The following is a 19,908-nucleotide window of genomic DNA, read 5'->3' on the forward strand; positions in this document are numbered from 1 at the left end:
CACCTTGAGCAGGCAATGAAAGGCTGAGTGAGCAGGCCTGGCTGGCCTAGGCTGGGAGTTAAGGAGATAGGGAAGATGGGCTGCTATGGGGCAGACATTCCCTCCCATGACTGCACTGCTCCAGGCCCTCAGCACAGGGTGCTGGGGTGAGAATCAGCAGGGGAAACTGAGGACCAGCTCCAGCAACAGGCTTCCAACTCAATTTGCCAGGACTCCCCAAGAATACTAGCCTAGGAAAAGGGCAGCCCAGATGCGGACTACCACGAGGAGCACCATAAGCCCCAGGTTGGAAGGCTCTGAATCCAGCTGGACACATCAGAGAGGAAAGATAATGTCCTGACCAATATGGCCTCATGAGAGAGAGCAAACAAGGGCACCAAGGAACAAAACCATTCTTTTTCTTCACAGACTTTTTTTTGCCTTTAAAGATTTATTTATTATATGTAAGTACACTGTAGCTGTCTTCAGACACACCAGAAGAGGGCATCAGATCCCATTACAGATGGTTGTGAGCCACCATGTGGTTGCTGGGATTTGAACTCAGGACCTCTGAAAGCAGTCAAGGTTCTTAACTGCTGGGCCATCTCTCCAGCCCGACAGACTGTTAAGACGAGGAACAAGGCAAAGAGAAAGGAAACCCAAGCTACCTTAATTTAGGCCCACTTGAATGACAACCAGGAATAGGTATCCACCTCTCCATATCAGAGGTAGCTGGTGCACTCTGTCTGTCTCAGCCCATAGATGCCCACACCAACAATCCTCAAAGAGTTCTGAGAAATCTCAGTAGTCAGAGAGAGTACTGCCTGCTGGGAAATGGTCAGAGTTGGTGGGACAGCCACATACAGCTTTGCAAGTCTGCAGTCAGTTGGGCTGGCATCTCCACACCAGGTCCCCAGCAGTGTTTACAACTTTGTAAAGGAGGAGAGAATATCCTTGGAGTTTCATGTTTTACATAAAATGTATGGCTGGTCAAAGAGGAAAAGACAGGGAACCACTCGGCAGCTCCACAGAGATATGCAGACGCACGCCCGCTATAGAGCATCCGTGTTCAGCAACACGCGAGCAGCCAACAAGACTTGTGGGCTTGGCAGGCATCATGTCCCAGCACCTTGGGCAGGCACATGGCTCTCCCAGGGCTTCCAGACAGACATGCATGCGCCATCCCGCCATGTCTGAGCAGAAGAAACTCTTAAAAGTAGACCTGTGTCAGACACTGCATGCCTTTACAAGCTCACTGCCAGAGTCTGTGACTTCAGGAATCCGAGGATTTATGGAAGGCAGGACAAGTCCTTATAAGTGGTCCAGGCCAACAACCATTTCCACGTGAGCTTCCCACAGGGGCACAAGGCCAGTTATCTGACAATACTACACACAAGACAGAAACTGGGCAATCCTGGCTGCAGCTATGCAGACAGTGTCTTGTTTCGACTACTCTGAGGATCCCTTTCCTTCCTGAAGGAAAAAGTCTGTGCTTAGCAGAAACAATCTTATTTCTATAGACAAACCACACTGAAGCTGTTAAGACGCTAACCGCAAGGATGGAAATTGAGACTGAAGAGGCTTCTGAGAAGCCGGCGGTAAGGGCTTGCCTCCTACTGAAAGCTGAAAAGCCAGGGGCACAGACGCCCTGTAAGTTACTGGCACTGCAATGAGAGCTGCCAGGTGTGAACGGTACTGAGGGTTTCCGTTTTTGCCATTGGCTATTCTGGAACTCATTTAGGGATCACAAGGGTTAATGGCTCTTCTGCAGCTTACAAGGCCCATCCACTCAAAAAGCGACAGAATGTTAATTATGTGAAATCTGCTGAAACCCCTTTCAGGTTTCTGACTCACTTGATTTTGTGAGAAGCCAACGAGTTGACATACTCTGCCTCCGAAGGAGCCAAAATGAGCAGGCTGCTCCCATGACAGCCGATCCGGGCAGTCCTTCCAATGCGGTGAATGTACTCTGCAGGTGAAGACGGAGCGCTGTACTGAAAAGGACAGCGCAGATGAAGGCGTTCATACATCAAGGGCTGCCACCCCTCACCTGCAGCAGGCACCAGGCTACGGCTACTCTAGCACAATTGGAAATCTGGAATTATTCAAGCTGAGGCTGTTGGCTTCACTGGAACACGGTTCTCCCTTTTCCAGTTTGTGTCCTTGCACTGAAGTGACTATGCAGAGCACAGTGTGAGCAGGTGGGTAAATTTCTCCAGATGACCACATGACCTTGGCCTACTTCCTTGGTAGACACAGCAGCTGGGAGGAAGCAACAGCAGACAAGAGGTGCAAGAATGAAGGACACCAACCAGTGTGCTGGCAGAGTCCACCTCTGCTGCTGGCTCCAGGGGCACGCAGGCCAACCACCTCACTGGTGGGGACGTAGAGCGTCAGACAGTGCAGTCTGTGCTATGGGGAGTGTGTTCCTGACTCAGGGAAAGGGCAAGCTCCCGCTCAAGAGAACAGGAAGGCATCTTGTTATCTTTGGCAGTAACCTTACCACTATTAAAGTTAAATGACCCCCCCCACTCCCCTCTCCCTCTCTGCTGCTACACAAATCAAAGATTAGCAGTCCAAGGTGAAGATATCATACGAAAGGCCAGTCATTTAAAACTTGTCAATATCCACAGTATGAGTCTTCCCCTCATCAAAGCAGAGTCTGCCCCTGGCACACTAAAATCCGCCCTGAATTCCCATCTCCCATTGGTTCTGTGGCCAGCAGGAAAGAGACACAATACTTCTAGTCCCAACGTGATCGCTTATGACGAGCAGATCAAGATCAGATTTTCCAGCATAAGACAGGCAAGAAATGCCACAAAATGTGAATAAACCATGAGTCACGTAAACAGGGCACATGTCCCTTGGCCCCCACAGACAGGCTTAAAAATACCATTCTGCAGACTAATGAAAAGAAAAACCCCAAACAAACGAAACCCACTAGACTGCAGCGCTAACACCTCTACCCTCCGGCAGAGTGTCTAAGGCAGGAGGTGTGTGTAAGATCTGTCAGGACCTTAATTGCTCCCCGCAGGTCAATGTACATGGACACCGCTCTCAGGACAGCTGAGCCATTTCCTTCTGGACACAATGAGGCCTCCTGGGGGCCTGGGTAACTCCTGTTATTTTCAGACTCCAGAAACTTTGGTTTGTGACAAGAATTAGTCTGGAAGCAGAAGAGCTCATGCCCTCTCCTGAGAACGCCGTCCTGGCTGCTCTGCTGCAGTGCTGCAGAGGGGCTGGGCTAAGGAAAGATGTCAGAACTGTCGAGATACAGCTGGCTGCTGCCTGGTTACCAGGGCAACACCCAAGAGAGTAATACTGATCATTCAATGCATTTTCTCATGCTCATATACTCATACCTCAGTGACTAGAAGATTACCTGAACAATCCAGGTGACTTGTGGGAGATCCAAGCCTCGAGATGCAACATCCTTTAAAACAAAGAGAATATGGTTTATGATTTAAAACTGAGTTTCTCTGCCTTTTTTCTTTCTTCTTCTTTTTTTTTTTTTTGAGACAAAATTACTACTCTGTGGTCCTAGAACTTTGTAACCCAGGCTGGCCTTGAAGCTGAGGTAATTTTCCTGCCTCAGCTTTATCAATGTGTATTACTATTCCTGGCCCAAGAGCTAAACTTTACAAATTCTGAAGACAGACAGAGACAGACTGACTAACTGTCTGACACACACACACACACACACACACACACACACACACACACACACACACACACACACAACCACAAGGCATGCTCAGGATTCTGAATACAAAAAGGGCCCAAAGCATTTCATCTATCATTAAAAATTCTGAGTGAGGACCTAGCAAGATAGCTCAGAGGGTAAAAGCCCCTGCCATCAAGCTTGACAACCTGAATGTGATCCTTAAATCCTACGCGGCAGAAGAAGAAGACCAATTCCCACACGCTGCCCTCTGACTTCCACACACGTACCAGGCAATGCAACCCACCCAATGTAAAAATATAAAAAATTCGGTGGGCTGGAGAGATGGCTCAGTGGTTAAGAGCACGCACTACTCTTTCAGAGGTCCTGAGTTCAAATCCCAGCAACCACATGGTGGCTCACGACCATCTGTAACGAGATCTGGTGCCCTCTTCTGGTGTGTGTGAAGACAGTTACAGTGTACTTATATATAATAAATAAATCTTGTTAAAAAGATTCGGACCTGGGATGAGTTAGGCAAGATTCTTTGACAACTCATACACGATGTGCAGGTCAGCCCTAGCCCTTGAACTGTAGCTGACGCTGTACCATGTAAGAGCTCTGAAACCTTGGATGGCTTCGATGGCGCACACTTATTAATTCCAACACCTGGGAGACTGCAGGGAGGAGGGTCAGGAACTGAAGATCATTTTCAGCTACAAAGCAAATGTGAGTCCAGTCTGGGCTATAAGAGACTGTTTCAAAATACACAAACAACCATCCCTCAAATTAGAGTAAAAAGCCATTTAGGATAAATGTACCATGGACCACAATCCCAGCCCTTCAACACCAGCAATGCCAAGAAACTAACAGTCACATAGCAAGCTGCATGCTTTTGGAACACCCCTCCTCCAGTCATTCGCGTGTGAAGGTGGTAAGCTGCAGTGTTTACTGAGGACTCTGCCTGTTGGGTTTAGAGCAGGAAAGACTAAGTAATTTGTAGTTGTTTCTACAACTACAAATTAGGATACATTCTAACCCTGCCCACCACTTCAAAGACTTGACTGGACAACTAAGAAGTCATAAGAGGGATAGAGATTTATTTTCCCTTGCAACTGGTCACCATCCAAAGAGCCCAAGTTCTCGGCTCTGTGCCATTCTGGCAGACTAGCTGGAAACACCCAGGCTATAGCAGTAATGTGCACTCGGCTTCCACACTTCAGTCCAGCAACCATAGCAAGAGTCCAGCCTTCAGCATTTTACTTACAGTATCTCAATTAATCCTTATTCAAAAAGGTATTCCGTGTATTTAACTGGGGCATGGGGTGGGGAGCATGCCACTGCACACGTGTGGAGGCCAGAAGACGGCCTGCAAGACTGGTTCTCTTCTCACATTGCATGGTTCCTAGGACTACAGTTATGTGGTCAGGCTTGATGGCAAGTCCTTTACCTGCTGCGCCATCTCACCAGCCTACCCTACCTAATCTTAAAAACAGCCATCACCTCCACTGATCAGGAAAAAAACCAGGTCTGAAGCAGGATACGAGGCTGTGGTAACCAGATGCAGCCTCCGTCATCTTGCTTCATTCTACTCCGCAGGAGATGCTGGGTCTCCAACACAATGTGGTGGGGATGCAGAAGCAGGCACTCTCAGCAGGGCGTCTGGGGATACTTGAAAAGCACGTTTGCACTTGCCCCCAGAAAGCAGCCTCACTTCTACAGAGATGCTGGCAAAAGGCAATGCCAGGCAAGTGGAAGCTATTCCTTCAGCAGTGTGTATGAAGAAGCAGACTGAATAAAACGTAGAAAAAGAAGAAGACTCTACTAACTTGGAGAGTTTCTAAGAGACCTCTGTGTGTGTGTGTGTGTGTGTGTGTGTGTGCGTGTGCGTGTGTGCGCGCGCGTGTACGCACGTGCATGTATAAAATGCTTTTGTGTACGAATCATAAGCATACTTGTTTATATTTTTTAAGAAAAATCGCTTTTCTTTTTTAGTTACCTTCAGGGAGAGGAGATCAGGAGAAAGACTGGCCAAAGACACACAGTGGACACTAGAGTGTCTGGTGTGAAGGACGGTGATCAGCTCTTATGCAACAGAATCAGTGTGGCCTACAATACCTCTTGCCAAAAACTAAAGCCTAGAAGCCAAATCTAACCAACTGTCTAGAACTAATTATTAATTTGCAGGAACGCAGGAGACAGGAACATTCTAAACCACTCCAAAAAGATGTACCTCAGAACAAGACCATGAGAAAAATGAGAGCGAGGAAGGCTCAGAAGGTAAATGCTTGGCAGCAAGCATGAGGACCTGCGTTTGAGTGCCTAGAACCACCCAAAGCTAGGCACAGTGGTGCCTGTCCATCAGCCCCATGATTAAATGGAGACAGGAAAATCCCTGGAAGCTCATGGGTCAGTCAGCATACACAGTTGGAAACAGCAAAGAGAACTTGGCTCAGATAAGGTGGGAGAGGGCTGACGGAGCTGCCCTCTAACCCCATACATGGGCAAAGGCATGAAGCAGACGGATACTCCAAAGGAGACTCAAAACTGCCACAGCTGTGCTCCATGGGTCACACCTGTAATCCCATAATCCCAGTGTGCAGAGGCAGAGGCAGGATTATGACATTGGGTTAAGGTCCAGCCTCATGTACATAGCAAGGTTTAGGCTAGCCAGGGCCACATGGTGAAATCTTGTCTCACACAACAAAAAGCACCCGATTTTAGACAGAGAAATTCAATGTGGTTCTTACTTTTCTGTTCATATTTTCCTGTAGTGTTTACTTTATTTTAAAGAATAGGTGTTATCCATTCCCCTGAAATTCTGATATAGAATCTCAACCTACAGAACAGTGAGTGTCCATCTCTTCGGTAACCCATCAACTGCTAATCCTTAACACATTTGCTTTCTCCTTCCATCTGAACACAGACACAGGAGACAGAGAGTTGAGCGGATGTGAAACACACGCACACACAAACCTTAATTGTCTAAAGCCACTTGCAAATGTCGTGACATTTCCGTCTGCAATACTTTAGCAAGGGCTCCCAAGTCAAACAGTTCTCTTCTACTAGCCACCATATTCGACTCCAAGAGAAGGAGAAACACTGTTTTCTCATCAACAGCCGGTGGAATTTCTCCACTCAAACTGAGATGGGATGCTTTGCTCTCCAGTCCAGAACAAGCAATGATCACAGTCCTTGCTCAAGACTTCCTTAATCCAGAATGGTGCCTAAAATGGTCTGAATGAAAATGGCTCCAAAGACTCAAAGGGAGTGACATCATATTGGAGGTATGGCCTTGTTGGATGGAGTAAGTCACTGGTGGGGGAAGGGGTCTTTGAGGTTTCAAAAGCTCAAGTCAGGCCCAAGTGTCACTCTCTTCCTACTGCCTAATTATTGAGATGTAGAACTCTCAGCTATTCTCCAGCATCATGTCAGCCTGCACACCCACTGTCGTGCTTCCTGCCATGACAATAACAGACTTAAACCTCTGAATGGTAAGCCAGGCCTAGTGAAATGCTTTCCTTATAAGAGTTGTCATAATCATGGTGTCTCTTCGCAGCAGGAGAACACTGACTAACACAGCATCCTTGCTTTCCATTGACTTTTGAGTTTTAAATTTTTTATGTGTATGTGTGTGGGCCTGAATATACGTATTCCATGTGCATACAGGTATAGTAGAGACGAGAAGAGGGTGTAGGATCCCTTGGAGTTGGAGATGCAGGATTCTGGCAGGAATGGTACCTTTGGGCTGTTATGGACTACATATGGCTCCATGACATTGGGAGGCCTACTAGCTGAACATGGGGAAATACCTAATCATGGGAATAAGTGGTGTCTACCAGCTCTTTCTGCTGATAAGGGACACAACTGGAAGTCAGATGTAAGTCATGGTACTATCATTCCCTTAAACATTCCATCCAAGGATCTCAGTTCTATGGATTTCCTTGTCTTTATCAACTACCCTGATGATACAAAGAATGACTAAATCCACTGTGCTTTCCTTAGTTTCACTGCTGAGCAATGTTGGAGTTAAAAACAGCTTCCCAACTGGGTGGTGTTGGTGCACACCTTTAATCCCAGCACTTGGGAGACAGCGGCAGGCCAATCTCTGTAAGTTCCAGGCCAGCCTGGTTTACACAGGCTACACAGAGTAACCCTGTCTCAGGGGAGAAAACAAAACAAAGAAAGCAAAACCAGCTTCCCCTACCACCTTTTTAAAGTAAGGATTTTACAAGGTGTATGGGCTCAGGCCTTTACTACAAGCAGAGCACTTGAGAGAGAGGCAGGCAGATCTCTAGGAGTTTGAGGCCAGCTTGGTTTAGAACAAGTTTTAGGCCAGTGGGGGCTAGACAATGAAATCCTACCCTCTCCGCCTCCCCCAAAGTCAAAATAATGACTAAAAGAAAGAATCTGGACAAACAAGTCTCCTAAGTTTCTGTAAGAAGCAAGGACAGGACTGAACAAGAGACCTGAGCAGGACGGGGTTGTATCACTTATGCCATCAGATCAAAATCCTTCCCGAGTCTGAAGCCGGCACTGTAGAGCTGCTCGTGAATGTGTTTGAGAATGCAGTCTAGAATGTCCTCTACCCACAGGGAGCAGGAGAAGCTCTCAGCAGTACCCACTGCTAATGCTTAGGAAGACCAATGGCTCTGCTAAGTGCCTGGCGAGAAATGACTAGCTTTCCGTGCTCTGTTGTGGGGACTAAAGCTACTTGAGCTTTACAGACAGGCTTGGTGAAGAGCTCAATGCTTGGCTACCTGGGATAGACATAGAAAACTACAGCAGCACCTAGATGAAACTGAGGCTGGAAAGGCCATGTCTGGCCATCGCAAACTTCACCCCACACAGCAAGCTTAGTAAATTCAACCAGGAGAGATTACATTCTCCAAGAGGACTGAAGATACATCCTGGTGCAGCACTTACCTGGTGTGTGATCTCGTGACACTCACTGAGCCCAAACGTCCTGACAGTGTGTGCTGAGGGGCACAGCAGCCCTACATCTCCCACTGCTTTCCCTACTCCAGCAAGCACCTACGTACTGCCTCTGACAGACTTGCTGAGGAGCCCAGGCTGAACTTGAACTCCATTCCTCCCATCTCAGCCTCTCGAGCTATGCTGTTGGCATGTGTCACCTCAGGCTCTCAAGCTATGCTGTTGGCATGTGTCACTCAGGCTGATCCTTTTGTTGGGTTGAGCTTGCGAATAGCCAGGCACTTCCACTAGGTTTAATCCAGACACTTTCTGCATCCCCTGCCCAGGCACCTGAGGTGGAGGGAAGGAATCAGACCTGGTCCACACAAGGGAGGACTGGTACCAGCATGGCAGCAGTGGGGGCCAGCCAGCCAGGGGAGGGCAGTCAGCCCACTGCACCAAGCCTTTACTGTGGCTAAGAAATGCCTTGTTAATGAAGGACAAAAGAGACAGACTATGCAGGAACCACCCTAGAACTGTAACCCAAGTGTGTTGCTTCATAATGAAGAAATGGTGGCAGGTGTAACACTCCCGTACCACTTCGTGCTTGGCCCTGGAAAGGCACCAGAGATAAACCAACAATGGCCCCATCTTCCAGGAAGGTGTTAGCCACCTACATTACATCAACAGAAAACTGACTTGCTGGAAAGGCTTCAGTTCTGTCCTCTCAGCTCTCAGAACTTAAGCCTAATCACAGCCTCGTTTTATTCCTTTAACCTAATTAGGGCAAAAGAATCACTAAAGTCAGCTCTGAAAGACATTCACCAGTGAAGCCTTGAAGGCCCTGGGCTCGACAACTGGCAGCCTCCACGAGACCCAGGAGTACAGATGGAAGGCAGCTTGCTCAGGTGCCAGCCTGTCAGTTGGATTAAAATGACTCATTTATTTACCCAAGAACCTCACAAAGTGCTTTTACTAACAGGGAAAGGGGGCCTGCCATCTCTCTGAGAAGGGACGCACAGACTCGCCTCTGACGCCTTCCTGGCCTGCCAAAAGTCATTATTGCCATGTGTGGAAAGCCATCAGCAGGGTACAGGCCCCCGTTGTCCGGGTGACAGATTGGGCTGCGTAATCAGAGGAGGAAGGGGAGAGTGCAGAAGCTGTCAGAGGCGAGAGATCTTGGCTGGAGCCGCCAAAAAACTGGCAACATGAGTTAGCGTGACTGAGTAAACAGCAAACAATCTCCAAGTGAGCCTTCCATTAGCAGAGAAGAAACAGTGTTAAGGATAAACTTCCCCTGAAAAGCACGACCAGAGGAGCACAAGAACCACACTCATGCGGGGCACTGAACCCAGGCTCGGGACACGTACAGTCCTTGCTCCTTAGTCTCTTGGCTGGCACAGTAAATTCCCTAGGAGGAGAGGAAATTAAGAACTGCAGACAACAGTATTTCAGTCAGAGAAAACAAAGCAAAAGCAATGAGCCGATGGAGAGGTAGCATAGCTGACTCAGTGTATCTTTTAGGTATGAAACCTACCTGGTGTTTTTAACCAACAAACTCAGGAACCTGAAGCTCCTCCTTTCTGAGGAAGGCACTGCATCCTACTCATCCAGTGGCAACCAAGGAACAAACCCAGGTGCCCACCTCAAAACCAGAGGGGACTCGGAAACATCACTCTGTGGTCACCCAGTGGCATCTTCTTGCATGAACTAAGGACAGTACCTCCTCCTGCCTTGGTTCTGGTCAAAACAATCAACCAGCAGAAAAAATGCTCTGTAGAGAAATCAAAATCCTAATTCCTTTGATTTTTCAATCCTATTTAAAACAAGCAAACAAACAACAACAACAACAACAAACAACAAACAAAAGTCAGGCCTTTAGCTTTGCTATCCTGTCTCATCCTTACTCTGCCTCACTTGTGTTTTTGGAACAGGGCATTTTGAGGTCTAGGTCTATCTTTCTGCTTCTACTTCCCCAGTGCTGTGATTACAGGGAGGTATATACCAACACATCACCCACTCCTCCCAGTTAAGACTTCTCTTGTACACAGCAAGCTTCTGTCCCAACTGTCCTTTAGTTCTGCAGGCCACCCCTTACCACAACCCTATACTATCAAACAGCCAGTTTACAAGAGCCCTAATACGTATCTGGTCCTGGGAAAACCTCGTGACATTACAAAGGTCCTAGCTTGTAAGACGAGTACAATTAAGACGAACACACATCTTACATACCCTTAACTGTTACTACAGGAAGGAAAAATGAAGTAGAGAAACTTGCAAACAGTAAGGAACACTGTGTAGTTATACCAACACCTGCATATTTTCATGAAGACATCCACCCAGTCTTCTCTAACCTTATTAAAAGAATCTAGGGTGGTTAGTTAAAGGTAAAGGCTTGGTATAAAGGGGGAATCCCACACAATTAACAACATGATTTATCAAGAGAGACCAGCTCTCCATCTGCCTAGTGCTGACATGGCCCTCATTCCTCATTAACACCACGGAGCCTCCTGGAGTGTTCAGATAGTCTGGTAAGCAACAGGCTGCTTATAAGGAGTTCGAGTGACATTCTCTCCCCAGCCTGAGCATCATCTATCCCGGTAAGGCTCACATACCCTATGGCTCATAGTCATTGTACTGAGAGAGAGCAAACAAATGTAACAGTAGCAGCAGGGACCCAGAGGGACACAGCACCTATCACCATGGAACCCGAGCTGAGTCCCACCAGTTCCAGATCTCTGTAGCGCTGAAAAAGTTGAGCCCACAATATACACAACATACACGCCGAATTAATCTGACCAACATGACCGAGAGTTCAAGAAATTAGATGTAGACAAGAGTTTGCTTCACTCATGGTGGGCAGGAGCTGAAGGCTGTGTTTTGCCAGGACAATGGCAAGGTGACATCAACTGCCCGCAGGTAGCAGCCAGAGAGAACAGGAAGTGAGCACGTGCTTTTGACCCCACAAGATTTACTTCAGAAGAGTGATCTTTCCCTCCATGTAGAGCTTCTAAGACATTCAGCTTCAGATAACTGGACTTTCTGGAATGCAAAGGTCCCCAGTGTCTAGAAAGATACTCTTTACATACAGGAGGTGTCAAAGCAAACCAAACATGGTAAACCTAAGTATTCAGACTCCTACCTCCCACTCCAGCATAAAGGTTCCTACTAATCCGTATTTCAATAAGGACTATTTAAGTTCACTTTTCAGAATTTATTCTTCATAAGTAAGTCCAAGAAACCGCACCTCTGTCTTTTACAAACAGGCAGGTCTAATCAGTCTTAGAGGCCTATCTACCCACTCAGCTTCTGCATAAATACCGTGGGCCTACCATGCTCCACTGGGATAGAACTGAAAGTAAGCAGCCCAGTCTTCTTGGAGAACTGGAGCTCTAAGTGGGAACTAGCTGGTCTATGCTAGGCAGAAAGAGGCGTACAAAGAAGTGCAGTGAGAGATCCAGAGCATTCTTATTGGTGGTGAGGGCTACTAGACATTGCCTTACTAAGTGCCAGATTGATTTAATCTTCGCTTCAGCAAAGTTATTTGCTCAGACACAGGTCTCCTTGGGAAGCAAGTGGTTTAAAGAAATTAAACGTGTACAGGTCTGAAGAAATGTGTGCAGGGTCACTTTTACATAAACATAAGAAAATGGCATTGGGGTAAGGTTTCTGAGAGATGGAAGTGTGTATGTGCGCGTGCGTACACACACACACACACACACACACACACACACACACACACACACACACACACACACACACACACACACGAAAGCTGACCTTACCTACAAACTGTTTCTGAAGGAAACCAGACTCTATTACTTTTGAATTAAACATGGAGTAGGAGTTCCTTAAGAAGTAGCTGCAGTAAATGAGGCATTCGGATGGTTGAATGTCACTGTCTCTACCCAGCACTGGCCTGCAAGATTACTCAGTTCACAGTACAGTTAGTTACCTCATTACACTCAGAGGAGTCTCTCCAATAGCCATTTGTGAGTTATGCCACTCATATGGCATAGGAGGAGAAGGCATTTAATCTTGGGAGGGAGTAAGGAACAGCTAAGGAAACGTGGATCCCTAGGGAGGCGGAGGATATGGAAGGCATGTGTTTTCAATCTCAAAACAGCATTAGAGAGGTATGTGTTGGAGGCCACAGGACAGCACTGCAGACGGAGGCAAATGAACTGGCCTGAAGCTCCTAAGACAATCATGGTTTTAAACTAGAGCAGAAAGAACCCATCTCAGTGCTACAGTGATAATCCCAGACAAGAGCAGACAGAACCTGCCAAGCGCTGTGACTTTTCTTCAGGACGTGAGCAAAGCACAGGCCCCTGTTGTGCAAAGACTTCCTCAGCTCCAATCACTCCCAATAGCTGTAATTTACAAGTTTTTGGTTGATAAATTCACACCTTTTCACACTAGCAGCTGCCACTATTAGAGAGCAAATCGCCAAGTCTTCTCACCGGTGGCAGCCAGTACCATGTGCACAGCCAGGTGGCAATCCAGAGGTGCAGAGAAAGCAGACTCACCAAGAGATTCAGATGTGCCAACTACCCAGGAGGTTGGACACAGGACAAATGTCAGAGGATCAGCAGTCAAGCCACCTCTGGTCATGGTAGAGGGCAGAGGCAGGAGGATCTCTGTGTGGCCACAGGACCACACAGTAAGACCTTGTTGTCTTAAATAAGAGCAGCAAAATAACCACTGCCACTGTTGTCCCAGGAATCCACCTGATAACGTGCAGGGACACTTACTGTGCAGAGTAGGACTCCAGTTCCAGAATGTAAGAACTCATGAAACACAGAAGTTCTTTCCTGCAGAAACGGGAAAAGTCAGAGAAACTCCTGAGATAAATGTTAGCAAAGGCAGGCTTAAACACAACTTTTCAAAATTTCTTTTTCTAACATTTTTTCAGGTACAGAAAGGTTCAGGTCTTTGAAGCCCAAAGGGGTTCAGCAGAGAAGAGGAAGGAAGTGGCTTCTTCACATTTCATAAGGTGTACATGTATGACTGAACCCGAGTCCAGGTAAAGCAGAAGATCCTTGTGAGCCGCACATTTCAAAAATCCAGTGTCAATGGGGTATTGCCTAAAATGTCACTCACTCATAAATACTAGCACCAGCAAAGAAGAAACCCATTTAAAGTATTATTAATGAAATGTTAGGGGGAGAGTCTAAAATTTTCCCTAATTGTGTCTAGTTTTTAAATCTAGAAATTATGCAACCTAAATGAACAAAGTAGGTATGCAAATCATTTACTTTTAGTATGTCAACGTAAGTACCTACCTGTCTGCTTGTCTGTCTATCTAGAGGCAGGGTCTCTCTGTGTAGCCAAGGCTGTCCCAGAACCCAGAGAGGGCCTGCCTCTGCCTTCTGAGTGCTGGGATTAAAGCTGTGCACTTCTAAGCCCCTTTTCTATGCCATCTCATGGAGTGCAGTAGGACTTAGCCAATCAGCTGTAACATTATTGATGACCAGTGTTTTGTCACTAGGTGAGCTTTTCTTTAAAATGGCTCCTTTAGTTAAATTTTAAAGAGATCCGTGGTGGCGGAGGGGAGTGAATCCTGAGACTTCGGCATGAACTGTGGCGTGCATACCAAGTGGCCTAGATCCCAGCGCAGCACACACCTGAGATCTGGCTTTCTCTACCTGCTATCAACAGATACATACGGTGCTGAGAGGATGCACCCTGTGGGTGCTGGCACAGTTCCAGTCATTTGTGGGTGTGCACTCTGTCCTATGGCTGCAAGCATACCTCACTCAGGGCAACAAGGGACACAACAGCAGCCAACCTTCACCAGGAGCTTTTCAAGTCTTAATGTAAGTACTCCTTAAGAAACTCACTGTCTAAGCTGTTACATTTTGGGGCCTAGGGGTTATCACATTAGTCTTCTATGATTTTCTCTCAATTGTGAGTCTGCAAAAGTAGATTCCCGCCCTTCACAGTCAGCGGGAGCATGGACATCCTCATGGCCTCCAGCACTGGCATATGTCATGGACCTCAGCATGATATCTGGTGCTAGCACAGGTCATGGACATCTTCATGGCCTCTGGGGCATGGTCTATGGACATCAATATGATCGCCAGCAGCAGTCCATCAACATAGCTTCAGCTAGTAGCACAGACCCCTGACATTCACCCAGCTCTTGGTGGGCCACGAGAGGGCTTTTATTCTTGTCTCAAGTCAGAGAGCCAGAAGACAAGCAGTCTGTCCCAGAGATATACCATGGAGGACTTACCATATCACATATGAGATGGACAGTCTGGTATCATTTAACTATGGATCTTTCCTGATTTACTAAAACCCTTCAGTCTTTTAGGTCCATAAGTTCCTCATTGTCCTCAGTCACCTCCCAAGGAATTGCTCTGGGAAGCAAGGGCCCAAAGGATTAAAAATCAAGTTTAAAACAAAACCCCAAACCACACATGGCACTCAAGGAAAAACCAACAGACTCAACCAATCGGGGAGCTGAAAGCACAACAGGAATCTACCAAAGGCCAGAACATCCCGTGACTTCTATAGATCTAGTGGCAAGGAAGAGAGTCCATGAGTGACCTTCACCAAGGACATTTGTAGGCTCCATTTAAAAACAAAACCATAGGGAATGGACCTGCTTCCAATCAGACCTCTGGCCTCTCTTTTTAGCTCTCCTGACATGTAACTTTCTGAGTTTCTAAGATGCCTGGAAACCTCGTCACAAAATGGCTTCTACGTCAAGCCTATGCACTGTTTTAAGAGGGAGGTGTCCCTCCCAACTCCCTATGATGGCCTTGCTAAGAGCCTAGGAATGAGGCTTACATGGGACATCTAAATGCAGGGAAGGCTGTTCTTTTTCAGGAGGCTCACTCTGCGAAGGAAGAGCGAGGACCAACGCCTTTTGGTGTGCAGTAAGTACCCTCTCCCAGCCCCAAGTGCTCAGAGTGCAGCGCTGTGTCTTGTTGACAATGACAGCCGCCGCGCTCAGCAGTACCATATGGGATCTACAATTTAGCTCCATTAATGCTCTTAATTTGAAGACATCAAGCCCTAATTACACACTGGGTACTAAAAAGGCAAAGCCTTCCCTGGTGCCAGCTACTTAGTGCCACTCAGTTGCCGTAACAGCTGGCTCAGTAGACACGGGCCGCGTGGGCCTGTGAGCTCTCAGGTGGAAGGAAGAGGCAGCTCCAGGGCAGGAGCCCAGGAACAACGGGCTCCTTACTGCACCCTTCGGCAGGCCCTAGCTTTTCTGTTGGTTTCTTCCTTTTCTGTTCTGGGCCAGGAGAGCCTGAAAAGGATGTAAGTGCACCAAGACTCTAGCAACTAGGTCATGGCATTTGGGGTGCGGAAGAGCAGCTCACCTCCTGCTTCATGTTGCCATGCAGCCGAAGGAATTTCAGTGGCCAGGAGGCAGATGGCAGCTTCTCTGAAGGAGGGGTCCCGGAGTGGCAAAGCAGGGTGTGAAGGAAAAGGTTGTAGTGGAACTCTACCAGCTCGCAACTTGAGAAAAAGACAATCATCTTCTGGTCCTTCTCAAACTACATGAACACAAGGGGAAAGCAAGCGGATGGCCGTAAGCACAGATCCCCTCAGAATGAGCAGTGTCTCTAAGGTACAGGTCCATGCTGGTCCTGATGTGGTGACACGGAGACACAGCTTTTAATTAGTAAAAAATACCAACATTCTACCCTACAAAGATGACAGAAAGGACAATGACAAGAGCTCCAAGCTCAGAAGGAAAGACAAATGTCCTTTAGGACGAGCTGTCCCACACACGTTGGTCTGTCACCATTAGTAACCCTGGCCACAGCCCCAGTGTGCAGTGACTCCTAAAGCCATTCTCTCACATCCCAGAGTCACCCCACGATCTGGGAAGCAAATGCACTAGTTCTAGGAGAGTGTACGAAACACTTCACTTCTGCAAGCCTGCCATCTGCGATGTTCCCCCAATGCTAGCCTCCAAAGACAGATGGGTTCTTTACCACTGTTTTGGGATTCGTAATCATATACTCACTCACCCACCCACATACATACCCACCCACACATACCCACCCACCCACACACTCAGAACAAACTTAATATCTCTTTCCTTTCTTGTCTTGGTCCCTTAGCGTAAAACTGTTTACCCAGCACAAATGAAGATCTACTTCCCTAGATCGGTTCAGATTTAAGCCACACTCCTACCTTGCACTTCTTCAGGATGAAGGCTGCAAGGCAGACAAGGCGCAGCTTGCTGGGAACCAACACCACATACTGGTCGAGACTCTCTGGTATGGCAAAGCTGTCCAGGTGGATACTAGCAACTTCCTTAGGATTGGGCTGGTCCCAACTTTTGTCCAGGACAGAGATACTGACTGGATTGTGCAAACTGATATCAGCCAGCCGAGTTACACCTTAGATACAATGAGAAGGACAAAAAGGGGTGGTCACATATATATCCCCCAGAGCACGCTCTTTAGGAATCTGCCCCTTGCCATGTTGGTGGAGTAATGTATACACTGCTAGCATTTTCTATGTTCTTATCAGATGTCTGTACCTCACTGTAGTAAAAGTTCTCTGCTTACCAAAAAAACCTCACATCAAAAGAGTTCCATAGGGCTGGAGAGATGGCTTAGTAGTTAAGAGCACTGACTGCTCTTCCAGAGGTCCTGAATTCAATTCCCAGCAACCACATGGTGGCTCACAACCATCTGTAATGGGATCTGATGCCCTCTTTTAGTGTGTCTGAAGACAGCTACAGTGTACTTATATGTAATAAATAGATAAGTCTTAAAAAAAAAAAAAAAAAAAAAAAAAAAAAGTTCCAGAGGCTTCTTGGCCACATGCCTTCTCAGAATCTTTACTGAACTCATGACTACTGTAACACAAAAGACTGAGGTCATAAAACAATCCTTAGATTTATCTGACCTTTTCTGAAGATCATTTCTCAAGAATAATGTTTCTCAGTAACACTTTAAAAGTCACTCAAATGGCACCTAACTCGTGTTACCTTATTGTGGCTTAGATAACCAACTCAACCCCCCACTGCCATGAAAGCACTGGTGGTGTCTGCACAGTAACTCTTTATGGAGGTGGAACTGGTGAAGTGGTTCTGTTTTCCATCTGCAGAACAGCTAAGAGCTCTTGCAATGGTAGAGTCAGAATGTGGACTCGGCCCACAACACACCTTCCGTGAGTGTCGCCGACAGGAGGACATTCTGCCGCCTCTGACACTCAGCATTTACAGCATTCAGAATCACGGTGACATCCTTCTCAAAGCCCAAATCCAAGATCCTGAAGATGTAAGAAAAGGACTTGACCCCATGTAAAGAGGAAATCTGACACTACTAGGCCACAGATTTGTCCTGGAGATGGTTGGACAAACAGCCCCCTTTCAACTTTCCCTGCTTCCTAGACGAGGCTCACCTGTCTGCTTCATCCACAACCAGCCACCGTACTCGGTTAAAGTGAATGTTCTTTGTGGATTTTATATGATCCACTAACCGGCCAGGAGTTGAGATGAGGATATTTATGCCTTTGCGGAGTCTGTTTAAATTATATATCAAGAAAAGAAAAGTATGTCAAACAGTGTAGCAACAAAACCCACAAGAAACAGGCAAAGGAGACAGTCATTTTATGTCCACCATAACTGCCACAGCCTCAAGTCAAAAGAACAAACAGGTGAGATTTCACTCTTTTGTGTATAGAACTGCTAAGATCTAAAGATACATGGAATCATAACCCTTATTTTGAAAGGGGTTTTAAATCATATAACCCAATGCTTTCTGTGATTCATGGATTCTTTCTAGAACACTCTGGATAGATGGACATCTAGCCAATCCCTTTCTTTCTTTTAATATCAATTCCTACCCCAGGATAGGTTTCTCTGTGTAGTCTTGGCTGTTCTGGAACTCCCTCTGTAGACCAGGCTGGCCACAAACTAACAGAGATCTGCCTGCCTCTGCCTTCTGAGTGCTCAGATGAAAGGCATGCACTTCCACTGCCTGGCAAAAGATCTACTTTTTAAAGATTTATATATACTATCATTTTCTATATGTCTGTGTCAATGTAAGTATAAGAAGAAGCTCCTGAGCTCGACTTACAGGCAGCCTATGAGCCGCCCAATGTGGCACCGAAGTCTGAACTCTGGTTCTCTGGAAGACCAAATGCTCTTGACTATTTTCCAGCCCCCTATTTTGTGTATGTGTATGTGAACACTTGGGTGCTCATGGAGCCCAGAGGGAGTGGTAGATCCCTTTGATCTGAAGTCACAGGTGTAAGGTAGATACCGGGGGTGCTGGAACCCAAAGTCTGCAGTAAATTCTCTTAACTTCTGAGACATCTTCCTAGTTCCCTAGCAAGTTAAGGCTTCTGTGCCAGAGAACCAGGTGAGCAGACATAGATTACAGATTCCAACTGCTAGGACAAATAGTCTAACTTTAGTTAGGATTTATTTTGTCAGTACACACATTTCTTAGACATGTCTAAGATGTTTTCTCATATTGAGCCTTCTGGATTGATGTCATAAAATGCCAAACTAGCATATCCTTCAGGTCCTTTAAAACAAAACAAAACAAAGTAGTAACTTTCTGACTTTCCAAACAACCATAGTCCCGTTATTAGAACACAATTTTACTGGGATAGGTTCTCTTGTCTTCAATCAAGTGGGGCAACATGCTATGCTTTGGCAATGGAATAAAAAGAGTGCATAATCATACATGTACCTCTGCCTGGAGAATCTATGACGATTTTTGTCACTTCTGGTAAGAAATGAATAGTGCAATGGCTGAAGCTCCCACGACAACCCAAAGCTATGAAGTGTCCTTGCCAGAGGAAAGCCTCCAAGAACACAAGATGAAGGAGTGGGCCCTGGACCCTCTGCTGCTGTTTACAGCTGACTCTAACCTGACCAAGGTTTTTAAGTGTCAGGCTTTATGTTCACTCTCAAGTTGCGGGTGATTCAAAGAACTGTGTAACTGCTGAAGTGTCATTTACCTACCTGTCTAACAGTTTTTTAATGACAGCCTCCAATGCAGAGTTGGAAATGATAGCACTAAGAACTTGCTAAGCATTAAGGAAGTTATCCTGTTTTGTTTTTCCTGTTATTGATTTTGAAATACAGTGCCTTATGTAGCCCAGGCTAGTCTTGAACTCAGTACATAGCCGAGGCTAGCCTGGAAACTCCTGATCTCCTGTCTTAGCCTTCCAAGTGCTGGGGTTACAGATGCAGGCCACAGGTCTACCTATTGCCTTGTTTTTATACATCTAAACAGCAAAAACAAAAACTCCCAATATACACCAAAGGGAGTCACATGAAGGGGTGTGCACCAAACAAGAGGCCCATGGGGCACCCAGTGGGTGGGTTAAGCAGGTCACAGTACTGTCACTAACCACAT

The 19,908-nt window shown here is 46.6% G+C and overlaps 1 protein-coding gene across 1 annotated transcript in view; it reads right to left on the minus strand.

Moving 5' to 3' along the window:
• The window catches only part of Ddx31 (DEAD-box helicase 31), a 64,668-nt gene that overhangs the window by 28,010 nt on the left and 16,750 nt on the right, over positions 1–19,908 (minus strand). Inside the window, exons 10-16 of the mRNA XM_032902952.1 lie at positions 17,939–18,058; positions 17,700–17,806; positions 16,718–16,926; positions 15,895–16,071; positions 13,309–13,368; positions 3,362–3,412; positions 1,834–1,973 (exon numbers count right to left, since the gene is read on the minus strand). Of these exons, the coding sequence (XP_032758843.1) occupies positions 1,834–1,973; positions 3,362–3,412; positions 13,309–13,368; positions 15,895–16,071; positions 16,718–16,926; positions 17,700–17,806; positions 17,939–18,058 (864 nt within the window). The remainder of the gene's footprint in view (positions 1–1,833; positions 1,974–3,361; positions 3,413–13,308; positions 13,369–15,894; positions 16,072–16,717; positions 16,927–17,699; positions 17,807–17,938; positions 18,059–19,908) is intronic.

Source organism: Rattus rattus, chromosome 5, assembly GCF_011064425.1.
Source record: "Rattus rattus isolate New Zealand chromosome 5, Rrattus_CSIRO_v1, whole genome shotgun sequence".
Taxonomy (NCBI): domain Eukaryota; kingdom Metazoa; phylum Chordata; class Mammalia; order Rodentia; family Muridae; genus Rattus; species Rattus rattus.